At 42.4% G+C, this 22,239-nt stretch overlaps 1 protein-coding gene across 2 annotated transcripts in view; it reads left to right on the plus strand.

Moving 5' to 3' along the window:
• Positions 1-7,818, plus strand: part of LOC308312715 (phosphatidylinositol-3-phosphate phosphatase MTMR7-like) — a 22,309-nt gene extending 14,491 nt beyond the window's left edge. Inside the window, exons 11-14 of one of the 2 annotated variants that reach the window (XM_080759417.1) lie at positions 297-497; positions 906-1,040; positions 2,276-2,411; positions 4,054-7,818. In XM_080759417.1, coding sequence (XP_080615543.1) covers positions 297-497; positions 906-1,040; positions 2,276-2,411; positions 4,054-4,401 — 820 coding nt within the window. In that variant the 3' untranslated portion in view covers positions 4,402-7,818. Of the gene's footprint in view, positions 1-296; positions 498-905; positions 1,041-2,275; positions 2,464-4,053 lie in introns of both variants that reach the window. The other variant, XM_080759418.1, reaches the window with a different exon arrangement.
• Positions 7,819-22,239: the final 14,421 nt, after the last annotated feature.

Consider the following 22,239-nt stretch of genomic DNA (forward strand, 5'->3'; position numbering starts at 1 on the left):
GTCTCTTTCAGAAGATGATGTTGCCTGTCCTACGTATGTGTGTTGCGACATCTTTAAAGATCCTGTTCTCCTGTTATGTAGCCACAGCTTCTGAGTGTCCAGTTTGTAGGAAAACAGTGGGTGATCCACCCTGTAACCTCGTTCTGAAGAGCATTGTGAGCTTGCACATCTCTTCGTGTGACGCTGTAGTAGTATGTTCAATTTATGAGAGAAACACAACAACAATATGCCACAGATGATCAATTGGCCAATATTATGCCAACGTGTTTCCCTCCCCCTCCTCCTCCTCCTCGTAGGTACGCCCACCTGGACGGCGATCCCAAGGAGGTGTCTCCGGTCATGGACCAGTTCCTGGAGTGCGTGTGGCAGCTGTCGGAGCAGTTCCCCTGTGCCTTTGAGTTTAACGAGCGCTTCCTCCTCGCCATCCACACGCACGTCTACTCCTGCCAGTACGGCACCTTCCTGGGCAACAGCCAGAAGGAGCGGCTCGACATGAGGTAGGGAGGACGCACGCACGTACGTACGTCGGCCATGGTTGTTACGACGTTTCGCAACGAGGTCAGTGCTATTGAACCCCACTTTGTCGCATGACAGTGTCGCGGCAAAAGTAGTGAAAATGGTTCGTCTACAAGCTCACGATGCTTGTGGAGATATCTTCATGCTCGAAATAGTCGCGTCGTTGTGAACTTGTCTATTGGCTATTTTTGGTGAAGAGAGGGAAATACTAGCAGAGATAGTATGTACTTGGTGGAGCCCAGTCAACTAAGGATATTATACTGTATGGGTTCAAGTGGTTAAAATGTGTGTGTGTGTGTGTGTCTGTGTGTGTGTGTGTGTGTGTGTGTGCGTGGCGTGCGTGCGTGCGTGCGTGTGTGTGTGTGTGTGTGTGTGTGCGCGGTCCTCAGGCTTCAGGAGCGGAGTCACTCGGTATGGGGTCAGCTGTGGAAGGACAAGGCACAGTACACCAACCCACTGTACAAGGCTGAGCAGAGCCAGACACAGGGCGTGCTGAGGCCCAACACCTCCCCCTACTGCTTCAAGTGAGTTAATGCACTACGTCCATTGAGGAACAAACACACTGATGCCATGTTTATACTCGGACACACTTAGAGACGGGGGGGAAATGGCTAATTTGGGCATTTTATTTTGACGTTTCGGCCTGAAGTTTCTAGTTCTGTAGCAGCAGCTGTGTTTGGAGGAACTGCGGCAATGGGAATAAACCAGGTGAATGGAATCGAGATTTTTATGCTTGCGCTAACATACCGTAGTAGCTGCGAGGTCGCGCTGATTCTTAGTTGAGCTGAAAGAACAGACGAGCGTCTGTCACAACACACATCGTTTCCCCACATCCGGTTTACGTCCCGGGCACTGTTGATTTCGTCGACTAAAACTAAGACGAAAAATGTTGGTCGACCACCTTTTTCCACTGACGAAAACTAAATGGAAACTAAGCTATGACGACTAAAACTAAGACCAGACCAGATCCAGTATAAGTCATTTTACACAGCGCGTCACAGTGCGACGCGCTGTGAGCTTGTAGATAGGCTAATTTCAGCAAGTGTAAAATCAATCATTACGACGGCATCAAGGCCACCAAAATACATTTTAGTCGACTAAATCAACTGTAAAATGTATTCGACTAAAATCTTATGACTAAATGAGAACTATTCAAAAGACCATGACCAAAACTAAAATCTAAATTTGCTGCCAAAAACGACACTGGTCCCGGGACGGTTCCCGTGGAACTTTTGGAAGAACGAATGTTAACACTGTGTCAGAAATGCCACGCTGACATACTGTTTAGTATACATGTTGTAGGAGCCATTAGAAGAGAGGCATTATTTGTATTATTATTACCAGTATTATTTTTGACCACCTGGTGGCGGGCTTTAGAAACACAGATGATAGAAGGTGAGCACTTATAAAGGTGACACACAGGGGCACTAGGCAGGAACTAGACACAGGGTATGGTGGGAGCACACCGTTCTTACCATGCAGCCACAGCTTACCATACAGCTTACCATACAGCTTACCATACAGCTTACCATGCAGCCAGAATAACAGGATAATCGCTATATTGGTATGTTCATCTCAAACTGCACAACTCTTCAATAAATACAGGCAAACTAAGCTCTACGACTGGACATCCATCTTTCATGTTTCTGTGTGCACTGCTGCGTACGACCACTTTCACCACCTGTGAAGTAATGGGCAACAAAATCTGAAGGGAAGGATTGCCATTACACATGTCCCCTTCTTATTCCCCTCACCTCAGGATGTGGAAGGGTCTTTACAACCACATGGAGAAACCCCCCCGCCCCCCTCCGCCCCGCCAGACGCCTGCCGACTGCCTGTCTGCCGTCAGGGAGGAGTCACAGCGGCTGGAGGAGGAGCTGACCAATCACCAGGAGGTACCGCCCGGAGGAACCGCCCACCACCACCACCCCCCGGCCTCCAGACAAGGCATACGACACACCCACCCCTCCACGCCCACTCTGAACCAACCCCCACTAATAGAGCATCGCAGTCCCGCCCCCCTTTCATGACGACGCCAGGGCCCAGGGGATAATTCCCAATGCATTTTTCCCATAGACATTTCAAAAAGTATTTATTTAACCCATTCTGACCTGAGATCAGATTCATACGAGGTTTCCACTGGACACACACTGGTCTGATTAACCCATTCTGACCTGAGATCAGATTCTAAAAATGTCAGTCGTTCTTCGATTTTTCTAAAACAGCAGACCTACAAGCTCGTAGCGCGCCACTCGGTGGCGCGCTATGAGCTTGTAGATCTGCTATTTTTCAATAGCTAAAGCATAACATGATGCTAACACCAAAATGGGTTCCCGTTCGGAATGGGTTAAACTAAAGACCTTTTAAGCGTCGTACGAAGCCAACTCGAGTTGTGACAAATCATGACGATAAACACTATTTTGGACCAAACAAATAATTATATAAAGTGTTGTAACCTGCCGTCTTCTTCTTCTTTCTAATTATTTGTTCAGCCCGAAAGTTTTTGTTTGTTGTCATGATTTCACACAACTTGGCTACGACGCTTAGGAGTCTTTAAATAAATACTTTTTGAAATGTCTATGAGGAAAATGAGCAGGGAATAATTTCCTGGGACTGCGACGCTCTATATTAGTCATTAGTCATAGTCTTTTGAATAAAATGTAATTTTGTTTTAATTTTGTTGATTTAAATATCATGCGATTGTAGTCTACTAAATCCACACACTGATTTAGTCTACTGTGTATTGGCCTTGATGGCGTCGTAATGCCTGGTTTTACACTTGGTTGCATGCTGAAAATAGAACGATCTACAAGCTCACAACGTGTCGCTTGCAGATTGTCTTAACCAAGCATGAAATGACTTGTCTTCTTGTTCTACTGGATCTCTTCTCAACGAGTCCCTGACCCTGACTAGTGTGCTGACGAAAATGTCAATATATTTATTTTGTCATAGTTATAGTCGTCATACTGTAGCTTACTTTTTATATTGTTTTATTTATTTGGTTTTCCTCTGTGAAAAAAGGTAGTCGACGAAGATGTTTCGTCATAGTTTTAGTCAACAAATCAACACTAAACCCCACAAACCTTACATCAACATGACATTTTTGTCATCTCAAATATGAATAATATTTATATCATAATGTAAATATGAATAGGATGTAGGTGGGGTGCAACAGTTAAAGCAATAGGACACTTTGGTAGAAGCTTGGGATGTGTAACTTGGTCATGAATGTATTGCTACGTTGCGTCTTCAAATTCATGTTAAATCAACATGAAGTTGATATTTGTCCCGTTTTGGGTTTTGTGGTGTTATCTATTGGCAGATGAAGCTTTGTTTGCATTTGTTTATGTGCTAAAAGACTGTCTTTGAGAGATACAAGGCTCAACCGGGTAGCGACATACGGAGAATATCAATAATGCACACTTCCACTATGTTTTTCTTTCACATTACCGATGAACAACACAATTAAAGATCTGTTTCCTCGGAAGGCATTTAGATCTAACATCCTTCCTTCTTTCCTTCCTTCCTCAACTGCAGAGGATAGCGGCCCTGACCAGGAAACCAATCACGTGGCAGAAGGTCGAGGTTCCGAGGAGGAAGTTTAGCCAATCACATCTACGATACTGCGGGCCGGACCCGCCCACTTCTTACATATATCCAATCGCCAGCCCGGCACAGAACTATAGCAACACCTTCACTTCTGGATCAACCAGTCGTAAGACTCTGACCAAGGACCCGGCTCTGACCCTGCCTTTAGGGTCGCCTCCCCCGATCAAGGGTTGCGACCCCGACGACCTCTCGACCTGCAGTGACCACGAGTCGGGCGTGGCCGACCTCTGCAGCCGTTCGTCTAGCGGCGAGGACTATGGCAAGGACCCGGACTAGGACGAAGGCTGCCCTCACCGTTGCCTGAATGGAAATCAAACCCATATTCTGTCTGGCTGGAAACCCAGGGAGAGACTGCAACTCACCCAAACCAATTCACAAAGGTACGACATGCATTTAAAGGAGCACTGCGCCCATTTTCAACCTTATCTTCATACGTCTTGGTCCTCACTAATGCTCATTGTAAGATGACACCATTTCCATGTATATTCACTGGCCGTGGACAGTACAGAACCTGACCTGACTACCAGTGACATCATTTGTATTGGTACGCAGGTTTGGTCATTTCAAAACACACGTTGGTTTTATATTTTTGATTAATGCAATGGCTTTTATTTCAGCATGGTGATGTCACTGTTGGGCAGTGGCATCATCCACAGCGCAGCGATGAGAGTGAGTCGATGGAAATGAATTGTGGCCTCTTATGATGAACATCAGTACTGAGGACCAAATCAATTATATGAAGATACGGTTCAAAATGGTTGAAGTCCTACTTTAATGTGGAAGTATCGAAATGAGGGGAAATCCTCTGGTATCTGGCTTTCTTCTTCTTTTTTAATACGAAATTATCCTTTTTTTTTTTGTCGGGGCTGGTATGACCGACTTTAAGGGATTAATCCTGGCTGCTGAGTTCACTGTTTTAAAGGAGCGACTGTCGAATAGAAGAATGGAATGGTAGTCGGATTTTAGTACAACGCTAACTTCATCGCTCAGTCGTGGCCGTTCACACTAACGTTGTGTTATTATTATGAGCGAGGAACTTTGTTATCACCGCTGTCGGGTGGAAACCGTCACAGCTTCAATACTTTCAAAACTGTTACTTTTCGTGAAATTGAAAAATGTGTTCCAATGGAACCAGTGTAGTTATTATTTAGTCATGTTCGTAATTATTAATACTTTTCGTTGTTCCAATATCTACAAAACCCACAAGACACATGAACCACTTTCACTTTTTGTTTCATTTAAATGGCAGATCTACAAGCTCCCAAAAGTAGCAAAGGAATAGCTCACAATGTGTCTCGTAGTGAGTCAGTGATGACGCATGGTGAGCATGGGCTGTTTTTGCTACTTTTGTGTGACACTGTAGTTAGTGTAGTATGATGGAGGAGGGCATCCATGTACGTTAAAAAAAACTATTTGACATTATGTCGAGGTTTCTGCCAGACAACAGTGACTGTAATAATGTGTTGTCTTGCTGAAGTGTGATGGTTGGAGAGATAAAGGAGTTTAGCGTACAAGGGCAGTTCCTGCACTTTTTAGGAGTTTCATGTACACATGGTTCTCTCTCAGTCATTTGGATTCCACAGGAGGAATCGATGCGTCTGTGGCGCGTTTTGAGCTTGTAGGTGGGCTATGTTAGATTTTTACAGTAGTTATTTTAAGATTAATGTGTAATGAAAATGTTCAAAACTGACAATAGAATACATTAGATTTAGGAGTGGTTGAATTGGTCAAACAAATCACGTTCAAAAGCATCTTCCAAAAGCCCTAACGGTCTCAGAAATGTCATAAAAGCAAAGGTTAAAAGCCTCAATGTTGAATGTAGAACATAGAACAAAACATAAGAATTCAATTCTACATAGTGTGCTAATTGTTTAGGAAACACTCAGTTTCTCAAATCACACATTTGGAAAAGTCATTGCTTTAAACCATGTGTACAGTACAACACCCATAGACTGCATTTTAACCACTTAAACCCTAATGTATAGTACTTTGAACTTGACCGGAGTCCCCACAGGGCTCTATACTCTTTCACTCTACAGTAAATCTATTCGCTGAAAATCTCCGATCTACAGGATCACAGTGATACGATGGCAACGTGATGTAAGCTTGTAGATCGGCTATTTAAGCCAAAGGTTTGCCTATTCTGACGTGCCCGGATTAAAAGGTTAAAGGGATGCTAGGGATCATGCGGTTGAAGTGTGATCGTTTTGTACTTTCTGTAAGCATTCAAATGTAGTGGGCAATGACACATGGGCCGCTATGTTCGCAGATGGTTTTCACTAGAATAAGGGAAAGGGACACTGGGTTTAATTGCATTAGGCTCTCAAAGCTCAGACACACCAGATCAGGTATATATGCGCCATCAGCAACCAGACTTTTTTCTTTCCTTGTTTTCCCTTTTTTACCATAGAGGAAGCTCAATACTTCATTTTTAGATGCATATTAGTTTCAAGCATTCCTCAAAACTACAGTCCAGTGTCAATGACAATGTCCACGACAACATGTCTGAGACACACAGCTGCTTTCATTTGAAAATGTTCATAAATGCTAATTGGCCCCTACTGTACTGTATGTCTGCTTGTCCTGTATTCAGATTCAGATACCTTTATTTGCCATTGTGTAAAACACATAGGAATTTGCTTTGACATTGTAGCAACTGTAGCAACGGTACTGGATTTATGCGCTCTATGACCACCATGGACGCAATCGCTGTGATCATACAGGAATTGTCTGTAGACGGAGCAATCTCTTGTCTGTTCACCACCTTTCAAAATGGTAAATGGTGCATTTATATAGCGCCTTTATCCAAGGCGCTTTACAGAGATTGTGCCACTCTACCCCTGAGCCACCACCGCCCCAACTCATCCAATTTGGACAGTGGTGGAAAAAGCAGCGATCTGGAGTGCCTACTGTATGTGCTTTGAGTTGATTTCTCTTGTTTCCAACTCTAGGCGTCCTGAAGAACACAAGGCGCATAGAGCCCATAAACCTAAAGCAGCATACAAAATGCTTCATTTCAGTTCATAATGACTGATGCTCACAGAGGCTGAATCGTTGTCCCGTGTGAAATAACACAACAGAGTGTGTAAATGGGATTTAATGGAAATTATGTGATGAGTTTATTGATGGTGTTTGACTAGTGCTATTAGGTTCCAGCCCTTTGCTAGTGTTAGATCAAGATTACCTTCTGCTGGCAGTCAAGTTTTAAATCATCTGTTCCCTTGCAACTACTTCTGGACCTAAATCAAAGCTCTAAAAACAAATTCTCTTCATTATTATTTGTATTCATTGCTTTTCTATTGTCAGAAATGGAATCATTCCACTTTAATAGATGAAAATATGATTAAAAGAAAGAGTTGGCAGCAATATTGTCGCTCCAACCTCCAGCCAAAGACTAATTTGAAAATGTTCAGGCATTAAAAGGTTGCCAATAAGTACTCAAGTCACAGAAGTTGTGCAGGAATGAATGTGAATTGCTTTTTTTTTAGATGGATAAAGAAATGGAATTCCCCCAGACTGAACCATTCTTAAAGTATTGATCATCTGTTTTTAGAGGAACAAACTTGAGCAAAATGTGAATAAGTATACCCATGTTTACAACAAAGGCTACAGTTTTATTTTTTTGGTGTGCAATGTTTTATTTTTTAAACTAAAGCCATGAAGTGTTTTATGTTTCAGTGTACTGTAAAATTCTTTTAACCCATTCTGACCTGAGATCAGATTCATACGAGGTTTCCACTGGACACACACTGGTCTGATGAACCCATTCTGACCTGAGATCAGATTCTAAAAATGTCAGTCGCTCTTCGATTTTTCAAAAATAGCAGACCTACAAGCTCATAGCGCGCCACTCGGTGGCGCGCTATGAGCTTGTAGATCTGCTATTTTTCAATAGCTAAAGCACGACATGATGCTAACACCAAAACGGGTTCCCGTTCAGAATGGGTTAAAGGTTCTGAGTGGTGGAATAAGTTTTATCTTGAGACCAATTTAGTTTGTTAGATGAGGGACCACACAATGTGAAATACATTACTTTTTTTTTTATGTGTTGGGAGTCAAATACATTATATACTGTACCTACAGGTTGTGGACTTTCAGGTGATGTGTGTAACATTGACATTACAGCTAATAATATGTGGCCATAATTCTGAGTGCTTCAATTCACTGCACACTTTGTCAAAGCGGTTATTCCCTGTCCAAATGCATTCAACTTAACACGTCGCATACTATGTAATTGTAGTCACTACAACATATGAGGTAGCTGTGTAACTTTACATTATCATTATCAATGCTATTATTCTGAAACTGCATCTGTCTGTTCAACTTGGTCATGTGCAGGGCGCACATACTGGCCAGCAGCAAAATGCTGCACCAATTTTGTTTATTGGCCAATGAAGTTGTGCACTGTATATTAGAAGATCACAAGCCAATTTGTCAAATAACCAACCATCATTTGATGAGTGTCTTCCTAGAATGGTTAGGATGTTTAAGTAATACTTATTTACCATTTTGATGACTGGCAGGCAGCCCAGTGAAAAACAAATGTGGGCATATCTGAAATAAGCGATGGATCTTATGTTCTGTTGTTGAATCATACAACATCTTGCCGGATTTATGCTCCATCATACCAAGGCATCGCATACCGATAATAGCTGAGCCGTGAGCTGGGCTGTTTTGCCAAAAAGCACCTGGCTTACCGAGACCAGCATTTGCCGATGGTTGAGGGGAATGAAGGTGCCCAGTATCCTTTAGCACATTTTATTAGTTGCCATGCGTCCGAGGGAACAATATCCTTCTGATGCACAGTAAAAAAACTTTTGGCGGAGTGCCAAATTAAACTCGCCCACCAGTGTGATGATGATGAGTGAGGCTCGATACTGAAATGGGCACAGCTGTGGATGGTGACCTTGACTGCATTTCATGGTCTGTAAATCCCAGAGGCCCAAAGCCAACATGTCCCACGCTGTAGCCTGTGGTGTGTGTGTGTGTGTGTGTGTGTGTGTGTGTATTCTATTGTCCATTAATGTAAATGATCAGCTAATAAATGCACTGTCAAAGGGAACGAGGTTGAGTGTCGTCTATGTTTTTGGCCCTACATAATGCCAGTGACATTGTAGCTTGACACGTATGTCAGTACTCAGTAGTCTGAAATGTATTTATTAGGAACAATCCCTTGAGATGAACCATCTCGTTTTCAAGGGGGTCCGCAATTCACAAAGTACACTTCATACATAGACACTTTTTTACAAACAATTCAACCAGACAAAGCAAGACAAAACAATACAATTCCTAGATAAACAAGAAACGAACAACAGCAAAACAAAAAAACTGCAACAAAACAACATTTCACATAGGCTACAGTGCTACAGTGATAATTACTGAAAACATGAACAGGTAGTCAGTCTCAAGATGAGAGGACAGCACAGTTTTAAACAAATGAAAGGATGTTATTGAACGAATATGGACAGGTAGATTGTTCCAATCACAAGGAGCTTTGAACATAAATGTTTTTTTGCCAACTGATGTGGGTATATTAAAGTAAACCTGTGAGCAATGTCTAAATTGATGTGTAGAAGTGTATGGTATCATAAGCTGTTTCAAATACTGTGGATAATTGAAATGAATACATTTAAAGATTAAATGCAGCCAGTGCTGCTGTCTTCTTGAGGTGGGAGATGGTAAATTGAGATTTTCGTACAAGGTACAGTGGTGGGCAGATATGGGCAGTCAAGGACAAATCTGCATAGACGGTTGTATACTGAATTCAAGGGAAGAAGGTTTAATTGTTTTAGGGGCAGTCTGATATACTACATCTGCATAATCAAGAATTGGTAGTATGAGTTGTTGCATTAGTTTCTTTCTTACTGTAAAAGTAAAACAGTAGAGTAATACAATGTACAGTCTGTTTGCTGTCAGTCCAAAGGAAGATTACAGTTATCCTCTGTGATATTGTGTCAGCTGCATGTATGTTTGATGTATGCATATCACCAAATCTTGCTGCTGTGTTTGCACATTGTTGTACTTCGCCCAGCAGATATGGGAGTTTTTTGTCATTGGTCATGTTTTCAAAATCTCCGTGTGTGGTTGTAATCTGTGGGAAGTATGTGTCTCTCTCACACACACACACACACACACACACACACACACACACACACACACACACACACACACACACACACACACACACACACACACACACACACACACACACACACTGTAAAGTGTTGACAGACAACCTCTTCAGCCAATCAGCATAACAAAAAAAGCTGATGTCATACATATATTATTATACTCACACACGCGCCTCAGAGCCGGAAAGGGCCTCTACGTTTAACGGCGTACCATGACAGACGTATATTTTCCCCGCGAGGCCCGCCCCCCTTTCAAAGTGTTTGCTGAATTTGTTTTGAGACAGAACAGATTCTATCTATGAAGCGAGTTTATCCTTCTGCATACGAGGAAAAGAAAATGCGTCAGCGTGAACTGCGGCAGCTGCAACCAGGTAAATAAACATGTAGACTGCAGTGACTGACTGTCTGTGTGTTGGTCCGGTTGTTGTTGTTGTCTGTTGTACAGCTGAGCTGACCCACGTTAAGTGCGTAAGTGGTGCTGCTGCGGCTGCAGTCTGTAATCTGATCTAGGCCTATATGATGATGTAGCTCAGGTTTTAGACTCTGGGCTAATGATGATGAATCGATGATCTCTATTCTCTATGATGGCTCGCTGTAGTCTCTGTGACTCTGTCTGTGTGTGTGCAGTCTCTGATTTGGCGTGTGTGTACACATAACCAGTTTCAGATGATTAGTTTTTTAATTGTTATTGATCTCTCTTTGACCTTCCCCCTCCTCTTCTCCCCTTTCTCTTATGGAATTCTTTCTTATGGTAAACTCACTGTTTTACCTGCACATTGATTCCAATTCTGATGAGTAAAGCGTGGCTCCCAAGTGACAACTGGACATACTGTATCTGCAGTGCTAATGTGCTATCAATAATTTAGTATTTTAAATATATACAGTTCTACATTCACCAAACTTAGCCTTTAATGGAGGGTAATCAACTTTTTACTTCATGATAGTAGATGATACATGTTAATTTGCATCTAGGACTCGAACAGAATCTACTGCCAACAACTTTATCAGCAATAAAATGTATTCATTTACAATTATTGATTTAAAATACAGACAGAGGGCATATATTGTCATTCAATTTATGTTACTATGCCTTACCCATAATGAACTTCTTAGTGTTTTTCTCAGGTTTCAAAAGCATTATATAACACTTTGGTCCAAACAGCACCAGTAAAAGGCCAAAACTAGACGCTAAAATAGCAAACACTTCCACTACATCTGCATATTTTCCTGGAGAGCTTATATATGCTGGGATGAAGGCTATCCACACGGCACAGAAGATCAACATGCTGAAAGTGATTAGCTTGGCTTCATTGAAGTTTCCTGGAAGATTCCTTGCCAAGAATGCTAGGACGAAGCTGAGGAGTGCCAGTAAACCAATATAACCTAGTAACACCGCAAAACCAACTGTTGATCCCACTTCACACTCATAGACTATCTTACCACTGAGGTATTGTGTGTTTTTATGAGGAGTTGGTGAGGCAGATACCAGCCAGACTATGCAGATTATTGCCTGGATGGAAGTAAGAACCAGCACTGTACCTCTCTGCTGCTTAGCACTGAACCACTTCATAATGTTTGCACCCCCTGGCTTGGAGGCTTTGAACACGGCCAACACCACCATAGTCTTGACCAGGATACACGAGACACACAGCACAAAGCTGATCCCAAATACTGCATGCCTCAGCTGACAAGTCCAGAGCATGGGACGGCCAATGAACAGAAGGGAACACATGAAACATAGTTTGAGTGACAGCAAAGTTTGGAAGCTGAGTTCCGAGTTGTTGGCGCGCACCATGGGTGTGTCTCGGTGATGAATGAAGATTCCCATGACAATGGCACAGATAATTGTGCCTAGCAATGAGATGGTTGTCAAGGAGATACCCAGGGCCTCGTGGTAGGAGAGGAACTCCACTATCTTAGGGACACAGCGGTCACGCTGGGGACTGGACCAGAAGTCCTCTGGACAACTGGTGCACTCTGTAGAGTCTTAACAAAGAGGGCAAGCTTAAATAGACAGACAACAAGTACAGTATCATTCTAAAGAAAACCGTCTATACTCTGTACACATATAATACAAATCTACCAGTCTCATTGTTGATCTCTCCCTCAGAGCACGGAATGCAGTCAAAGCAGCAGACAGGTTCTCCTTTCCTCATGGCCACCCGGGTCCCAGGGGAACAGCTCTCACTGCACACCGACCGAATCGCCTAGAGGAAAGTAGCAATGATCAATTTCAGTCTAAACCAAAATGACATTCACATCGTGAGCTCAACATTAGGTTACTTTGCACAAAGTGACCTTTGTCACTTTGTCTCAACATTAGGTTACTTTACACAAAGTGACCTTTGTCACTTTGTCTCAACATTAGGTTACTTTACACAAAGTGACCTTTGTCACTTTGTCTCAACATTAGGTTACTTTGCACAAAGTGACCTTTGTGGATTCAAATCTCCAGAAGATTCTGTCTTCATCAAGGATGAGTTCTTCACCTCTGGAGGGGGACTTAATGAACATGCCTACAGTCTGAATATTTGTGCTTCCGTCGGGGAGCCACACCCAGTTGATGATATCACAGATTGGTTCACCAGGATCACCATTCTCATCAAATGATACTTGCTCACCATATGATGTGGTGAAGTTGACCCTTTCCAGGTAATACACAAGCTAGAAATGGTGATGAGAAACAATGAAGAAAATAAGACACAAAATACACAAACGTGACACTGACAGGGACTGTCTACATTTTAGTAGTTCAAGTTTGAACATACAACACACGTGTAAGAGAGTTTTGTAATTTTGTAATTATTTTGTAAGTATAGCCAACTGAAAGTGTCATTTGATATCAATGTGTCATAGGTTTTAATTTCCTTCCTTCTGTTGAGACACTGTAGGGAAGTACTTCAGGCGAATACAAGGCACACTGTTCAGTTGTAAAAGTTGAAAGGTCATCGTTTACATATGACGTAAGTTTTCCCTTCGATGTCAATGGCGTTTAATGCACACACACTAAAAGCTAGACATAGGAGGGGCTAGCGCCCATCAAAAAAAAGAAGGTCTTTCATCAATCATCAGGTTCCGAGCAATCTGGGAACCCATCGGCAAAAAAGGAGAAACATCTGCCGTTTGTTTCCTTTGAATTTGCCTCTGGGGGCAGGCCTCTATAGACTGTGGATCTGCCATGTGACGAAGGTGTGAGAGCCTTGCAACAGATAGAACTCTAGGGGTGCGTTCGGATATACGCACCGGGAGCTCACTGATGTATTTCTGTATTGGCACCAGTGCGCTCAGTGCCTATATTCGACCGCACCCTAGATGTGAGGGCCATTCCTGCGAATGTTTGGGTGAAAATATATTCAGAAAGCGCCAGGCGGGTTCTCCACAAGCCTCCTATAACAAAGACTATAAACATGGGTCCGCATTGTACAAGTATCACCCCCTGGACATGACACTGGTATGTCACAGGGACTTACCCCAATCCAATCCATTGATGCAGAGTGCCAAGCAGGGAGGCATCAAAACCAACCTCATAATCTCAGTGCGGACGCTCAGTCTAAATCTAAGATGACGCTACAGTAACAGCAGATAGGCTGCTGCCCTATGAGCCACATGGCTGCCCTATGGGCCACATGGCTGTGCGCTAGGGTGCTGAAAATTGCAGATATACATGCGCTGCAATAATATACGGTACACCGGATGGCAGTCAATGAGGCAAATATCGCCCGATACGATATACGGCCGATATATCGGTGCAGCCATACATGATAATTTTAATCCAACGCCATATTTATACATTCATTATTATTCTAAATTAAATCTAACTAGAAACATTGACAAGGTATGTGTTAATATTGCACCTGCCATGGCTGGATGGTCTGCAAATTGGCACAGCTGTGCCCAGGGAAAGGCCCTCTTCCTGGCACACACTGCAGCATGTCATGGAGGGCGTGGGCCAGAGAATACGTAGACTTGTACACACTGTACTCCAGTCTGAGATCAGACATATCCAGAAGTTTAGTTTCTGCCGATCTGAGGTCCTCTTGTCCAGTGCACACCCTTCCACCAGCAGCCACCCACTCTGACTGAAGGGCTGCAAATTTGCAGTTAAATGTGTTCTCCCAAAACTGCCTCACCTGGAGAAATAAAAAGGGGTCTTAAACAGAAACATAATTACAAAAGATAGCATATTTAAAAACGGACATCAGAATAAATACAAAAAATAATATTTAAGAACAGACATAAGAATGAATTAATTGGCATATTAAATATTAAACAATTAATTTATTGTGGGACAGCTGAACGTAATGCGATGAACGCTGTGTCAGCAAAGCTCACAGAATCATCACTGTTTCAGATGATACAGCACTCACAAGGCCACTGGTAGTATACTACTAAAGATATTCTTCCTCAAGACAATCAGACACTTGAACGAACTAGCCAAAGTAATCCTTGAGAAGCCCCCCCCCCGCCCATTCCTCAATCCTCCCAAGGCTGTGCAATAAAAAGGGCAATGGCACGACGGCACAGGAAACGTTTACAGCTGCTACAATGCTTTTTCGCGCAGACAAAATGAAAGCCTGGGTATCGAGGCTACTACAATGCCAACAACAAAATATTTTCTTATAAGCTTCAGCCTTGAAATTAAAGAAAAGACTCACTATGATGTTGTCTTTGTTGTTGTCATGGACATTTCCAGGATGTATTTGTGACAAGAAGTCCCTAAGACCTGGTATATCTCCGTGATGGATGGCGAAACCCAGCGTGCCTCTAAGATACGGCATGAACTCAGAAGTCTGGAAAGTAGGGTCATTTGCCCAGCCCACATCGGCTACCCACTGTAGACCTGTCAAATTCTGCTTTACCACCTGTTGATTGAATTGAACAACAATAATAATCCTAAAGATACCTACTACTACTACTACTAATGATGATAAAACAATCTATAAACTATCGATTCATTCATTATCATTATGAATCACTAAATTAACATCACAACCTCCTCCATGAGTTTAGTCATACGGATCCCATATATAATACAAATGATGACACGAGCTGTGGATCTCTTCATCATAGAGACAATCCTCTGGAGCTCGGCTGGGTCACTGTCCCAGGGCATGTACACCAAATAAGACATGCAACCCAAACCAGACTTGGCCAGCTCGGACTGGAAGATCCGAGCAGCGTCGTGACCATAGGCGTCATCTCTAGTCAGCACTCCTACCCAGGTCCACTCAAAGCGTCTCATGACCTGCAGCATAGCTTCCACCTGGTTGAATTAGAGACAGGTGTCATCAATTATGTCCGTGTATGGACACTCGGACAGATGTGGTCTTGTCAAATCTTAGATTTTCTATTCTCCAGGTTTTCTTCATAGTATGTACAGTACATGACACTTCTTTAATACTATATCACTATGGCATATTAGGAATCTATTTGCAAGGACCACCATAACTCTAAGAGAGTGTACACATGGAACCATTTCATTTGTACACGCTCAGAGTTACAGACCGTAACATTCAGGGCTTGCCCTTTTTGCTGGTAATATAATAATTTTATTGCCTACTAATTGTATATGTCCGTAGCAAAAAATATATATTTTGACAAAAATGATCAACACAAGCCAGCATGGTGATGAACCTTGATTAAAGAATGTACTAGGGATACGTGCTTAGGAGATTATTCACATATTGATAAGGGTGAATCTCCACAATCATCTTTTAATACTGTCAACAGAGACGTTCAGCTCGAGCAGTAATAGTCACATTTGAGAGGTGATATGCAATATTGATGACAGCACTAGACGAGGAGTGCTTTTGTTAAATGTGTGGAACATGAACTATTTGATGCCAACAATCACATCTATTGTGTGCGTAAATTCACCTGGACGGCGTTATGTGGCGCTGTTCTGAAGAAGGAAGGGAACTTCTTACGGTCACTCAGACAGGTGCAAAAGGCATAGTAGCTTACCTGTTAAAGGCAACACGCATTATGTTCTGTAATATGCTACATATTTTGAACAAACTGCCCTGCAAGCAAAGCATGCGTGTGGAGCAAATACTATGCTGCACATAATGTCCCCATGACTATGCTGCACATATGCACCTTGGATGCATGCCTTCCTGCCTTGCACTCTGACCTTTAGGGAAAACCTTCACTCCCCATTCACTTGCCTGTATGTACTCTAGTTTTTCATTTCATTTTTTTTATACATTGTTCATCATATATTTGTAACCAAATAACCTTAAATTAGGCATGTCTCTGCTGTCAGGCAGATCGAAACCAGCTACAGTATGTCCAACATATTTACTTTCCAGGAAATTAAGGAAGACAAAAGTTTCTCCAAGTCAGGATAGTATGGTCTCTGGGTCAAAGTCTGTTGAAAACCGAGTTAGGAGGTTTAGTCAGAAGTTCTTTTTAATACTTTTCACTGGTTCAATATTTGTAAAACGGAACACAACGTCGTAAGTACTGTTCAATAGCACTGATTTACTGAAAGCTGAAGAATGGAGATTGCTGGTTTCTGCCCGACAGTGACGGTATGTGAAATTGGTGATGTGGGTTCAAGTAAGACACTTACCAGGGGCACTCCGTACAAAGCAAAGAAACCGCCGATGGCAACAGAATGTGACGAGTGATCACTTAGATATCCGAGCGTCTTAACGGAGTTAACACAGCTCTCATTTAACTTAATGTGTTCCTCTCTCCCACTGATATACTGATATGCTGAGCGGAAGGCAACTCCACGCGTGAAACAGTTACTATGGAGATTGTACCCCAGAGTGACGTCAGGTAGCAGGCTGGTGTTCCCGTTGATCTCCGCGATTGCAAAAGCCATGGTTTGGGCCCATCTGAAACCTTCAATGTTAAAACTAACACACACACACACACACACACACACACACACACACACACACACACAACGCTACTGTAAAACTTTTATATACATGTATGCATCTTTGCAGAAATATACAACATCAACTAACCCCTTTTGGCGCTATGAGCTTGTAGATCTGCTATTTTTGAAAAATCGAAGAACGACTGACATAGAAACATAGCTTTTTCAGAAAACTGTCAGGATGTAGAAGACATTTTTAGAATCTGATCTCAGGTCAAAATGGGTTAATCGTTCCCCTTGTTGCCTTGCTTCTTGCTATTGTGTTTGTGATACTCACCCGAAGCAATCAGGTTCTTGTGGCTTGGAGCTGAAAGAGAGCTCGGGGAAGACGGGGGAGAGGTAGATGTCAAACAAGCCACCCAGAATAAAGTCCCCGTCTTTGTACATTCTGTTGAGGGTATACAACTGTGCCTGTAACTCGCAAGGAGAGGAAGACAAAGCAGAGAAAGAAGAGTGCAATATTGCGGTCAAGTGCAGGTATGAAAGCAAACGTATGCCTAGAGGAGCCCTCATGACTCTCCTGCTCTGTCTGTAACCCCCTTGCCCAAATTGTTTGTCCAGTTACTGCGTTTTATACACACGTGCTATGCCACCCCCCCCCCCCCCCTGCCCTGTGCCAACTCGTGCCATTATGTAATCCTTCACCCATCTCATGAGCCCAGGCTAAAGTAGAGGGCAATGCTTTCGCCGCTGTCGGGCTGAAACCTCTTATCTCCACGTTTTAACTTTTAACAGACTGATAGACACCAAACCATCTGAGACTTCTCAGGAAGAACAGCCTGCTCTTCCCCTTGCTGTGAAGTTCTTGCTGTTATGTGGCTCAGACCTGGCACTTGGGCGACGATTTTGTAATATATAGTATGGATCCGGCCAGAAACTCACTCGCCCAGCTGTCTGCCGTCACCCAGGCAGATGCGTGCATGCGACCTCGCCCTTTAGGGCGAGGTCGGTTCTCACCCTCGGGGCGTCTTACTGGCATATTTAGATGTGTATTATCGCAGGGATGATGGCTTCCATTATAGCGTCGTAACTGTTCAAGAATGGAAAGTCTGCAGTTTCAATTATCTTGGATTCCCCATCGATGATGTTCTGAACTGCCCACAGCCCTCTTATGAGACACATACTTTAATTGTGCTATTTTATCATGAACAGTGAAGACCAATTATAGGAAGATAGGTTGAAAAATGGAACAAAATAAATCCAAAACAGAAGATTAGTCATTTAAAAACACTCGGTGAGGTATGGAGATTTCAGAGCACGCCAATATTAAACCGATTTAACCAATAATAAGACAACAACATTGTTGTTAATTAATTTGAGCATGTTTTGAAAAGATCTCATTAGACCTGGAGATTAATTATTTTCCAACGCTGCACCTGTTGAGACTCCATTTCATCACCCCTGGGCCAGGTGATGTCACGGGGAAACACGCACTTGTTTGCTTGCCTCAGCGCACGTTTGATTTGTACCCACCTGGGTATCGGGTGTTGCTGCCACCCACCAGACAATTAAGCTGAGACGTGGACACTTCTGGATGGCCTATAGTTGCACTGCACCAGCGAGAACACTTTGGATTGGTTATGCACTGCTTGTTTCGTTTTCAACATAATTCCTAATTTGTTTCCGAGCAGTTTTTGCAACTCTGAGAGATTGCATACTGTAACTCTAGTCAGGGACGTGCAGAGAGGGGCTGAAAGAAGGGGCTGAAATCCCGTAAGAGGGCACTTTTGGACAAAAAATTGCCCAGCAGATCTACAAGCTCACAACGTGTCGAGAGCACAACGCGTTGTGAGCTTGTAGATCTGCAATTTTCGCGCACTCTTTAGCTATAGAGATCAAAGAGATGCGGTGTATACGACATGGATTTCTAAACTAATTTGTTCAATGCAAAATACTGTGTTCAAGTTCAGGAGACTTCGGGGAAAAAAGCAATTCTCCTGAATGCTGCCTTCCGGCATGGCATGGAAAGGAGAAGCAATTGCATTTCTTTCACCATGTAGTAAATGCTGCATTCGTGGTCTGGAAAGGGAAGTTATGTAGCGCTATATTGGATCACTCCAATAAATGATTGCCATCGAGTGGACTTACAGATGATTTCCCCTGCTATACACGGGAAAGTGACGTGCGAGTAGGCACCGCCTCCGAGGGTCCGAAAACGCGTCCAGTGTGCAGGGACCTTTAGTTACGATTTGGATTATTATTATAAAACATACGTTAACGACTCCAGCCCTACATATCAGCCATTTGAAAATAGCTGCATAGGGGGCACGGAGGCACAGTTGGTAGGGCTGTCGCCTCACAGCTAGAAGGTCTTGGGTTCGATTCCCGCTCGTGACGCTGTGGGTTCTGGCGGCAAGTTTCCTCCTCCGCATCATCAGTGCCCAATGCCCATAGTTACCCAAGGCAGGGTTGGCGAAAGGGCCTTTCTGTGTGGAATTTGCATGTTCTCCCCGTGTCCCCTAGGGTAGGTACCCTCACAAAAAACATGCAGTAATCCTGGTCTCTAAACTGCCTCCCCCTGGCCAGGTGTGTAGAGCCCAGGATCACATTAGATAATTGACACAGGGGTGAAAAATGGGTTACAAAATCATGGGATAAAAAATATATTTAAAAAAGAAAATAGCTGTACATTTGAAAACCTTAAAATTGGACATTCTGCATAGTGAGTTCTTTCTACAAGTATACATGTTGATGCCAATACATTTGTACCTTTACTCAAGTACATTTTGAATTCAGAGTAGTTCTACATTGCAGTATTGCTACTTTTACTTAAGTAAAACAATTGAGTAGTCTTTCCACCACTGTTTGAACTATAGTGTGTCTGGGTTGCACCCATGGCTATTCTGCCATCCAATAATGCAAGGTGCATACGAGTTAAGATTAGGGATGCACCATATAATCGGAAGCATTATCGGAATCGCCCATATCGGCCATAAAAATGCCATATCGGTATCCTGATTATTTAATCGGTTTTCAGCATCAAAGAAAGAAAAAAGTAAAAATTAAAAAAAATCAATGAGTTCAATATAAATCTAAATGGTCTAGTACCTCTAGTCTAGAACAAAAGCCAAATCAAATATGATGTAAAAATACACTACATTTTTTCTACATTTAATTTGTGTACTCATCTCATTCAGTTGTGAAAACAGACACTTGGAAAAGAGTATAGGCTATATTTATGTATTGATTGATTGAATCCTTTATTAACAGGCTTTGGGCCAAGCCCCTATAGGCTTGTTTCCATTGTGGTCCTCTGTACAATCGGTCATAATTTCATAATCGTGCACCCTTAGTTAAGATGGGCCTAAACTTCCAACAACCCAGAATATTATGTGTATTTCTGTCTGTGGGGTGAAAATATGGACGATGTCAAACACAGCAGAAATATCTCAATCAATTAAAATTACTGCTCAAGCGTATTCTCTTGTCTAAATACAGTATATCACAGGATAATTAGTACATTAAATTATGAGGGTAGGACAGTAGTGAGAATGATAGCAATGATATACTGTATGATGGTATCGGTGGTAATAGTTGAAGTAATTGTTTCTTTTTTTAAACATATGTTTATTGATTTATTTTTACGACATAGTATTCTTAAAACAATTATTCACATATATTTTTTCATTCACCCAAATGGCAGCACAAACACTAAAACAAAATCTTCAAAGAAGATGAATACAAAACAAACAAAAAACTGAAGAAAAAAACACACATTACATACAATTAAATATAAATCACAGTTCCTCACCCCCACCCAACAGCTGACAACTCAAGTTCACCACTATACATCCAAAGCCTCTTCAATGTCGTTGTAGTAGTAATTGTTATTACATTTGACCTATGATGATGATTATGGTATTAGAAATAAAATAAAGTAAATTTGCGAAGAAAATGCTTCAATCTGGTGCACTTTGAGATCAAAATTAAGAGGCTAGCTCTATAAATAACTAGACACATCATATTAGATTATTATCATCTATTGCCAATTACCAACATCAATTACCCCAGGGGAGAAGTACAAAAAACAGGTGTTTGAGGAACCAGCTGAGAGCAGTGGAGATAATCATGAGCCTGAAATTACATTAATTGGCCTAAATGAATGTTGATTCATATTTTTGGGGGGACCTTGACTGCATCTGTACTATTTATTGTACAATCTTTTGGCTTGCAGCGACCCCACATTGTTTCTTCAGCAACAATATTTCTAGTCTATTATTTAATGTTGTTATTTGAGGGTGACAATTCATATTTTCCCTGTCCTTTATATTTGTGTACAATAGTCTAGGTTACATGAGAGAACATTAAATGATAGATAAATCCAGTGAGTGTACTGTCCTACATCAACATTGCATGAGACGCAGCGAGGTCCGGGATATCAGGATAATAAGGATATCATTGATTGATTGAACAGAGGCTGTGCATACTACATAATTAAATAAGCAATAGATTGACGGGCAATTGGGAGACAGGAGAACAGAAGAGAGGGGAAAGATCCATTAGTCCCGAGTTAGTGTTGGCTAGACCTCACTCTCGCAGTAACTAATAGAAACAAACAAATGGGTTGTTTAACAGTTTGCGGATCAACAGGTTCACACAGTTTTTGAGCGGTGTCTAAGCACTCCAATGACTGGCCCTGTCTGTCTGTCTGTCTGTGGTACGACCCATTGACCGTGCAGCTGATTGGGGTGGCAATACAACCATAACTGCAGCCAGGTTTTTTGGTTGTTTTTTTAACTCACTGCTTGTGCTGAACCATTTCCAACATGGTCACACAGGTTACTCTCCTGCATGGATTCTCTGGTGTTGTTTGAGATGACTGCTCCATCTGAAGCTTATACCACACTCACAGGTGTAGGGCTTCTGTCCTGTATGAATTCTCTGGTGTCGTTTGAGATGACTGCTCAGCCTGAACCGTTTGCCACACTGGTCACAGTAGTAGAGTTTCTCTCCTGTATGGATTCTCTGGTGTAGTTTGAGATGACTGCTCCGGTTGAAGCTTTTCCCACACTCACAGGTGTAGAGCTTCTGTCCTGTATGAATTATCTGGTGTCGTTTGAGATTACTGCTCCGACTGAAGCCTTTCCCACA

Source organism: Protomyctophum bolini (genome assembly GCF_963924005.1).
Source record: "Protomyctophum bolini genome assembly, chromosome: 3".
NCBI lineage: Eukaryota > Metazoa > Chordata > Actinopteri > Myctophiformes > Myctophidae > Protomyctophum > Protomyctophum bolini.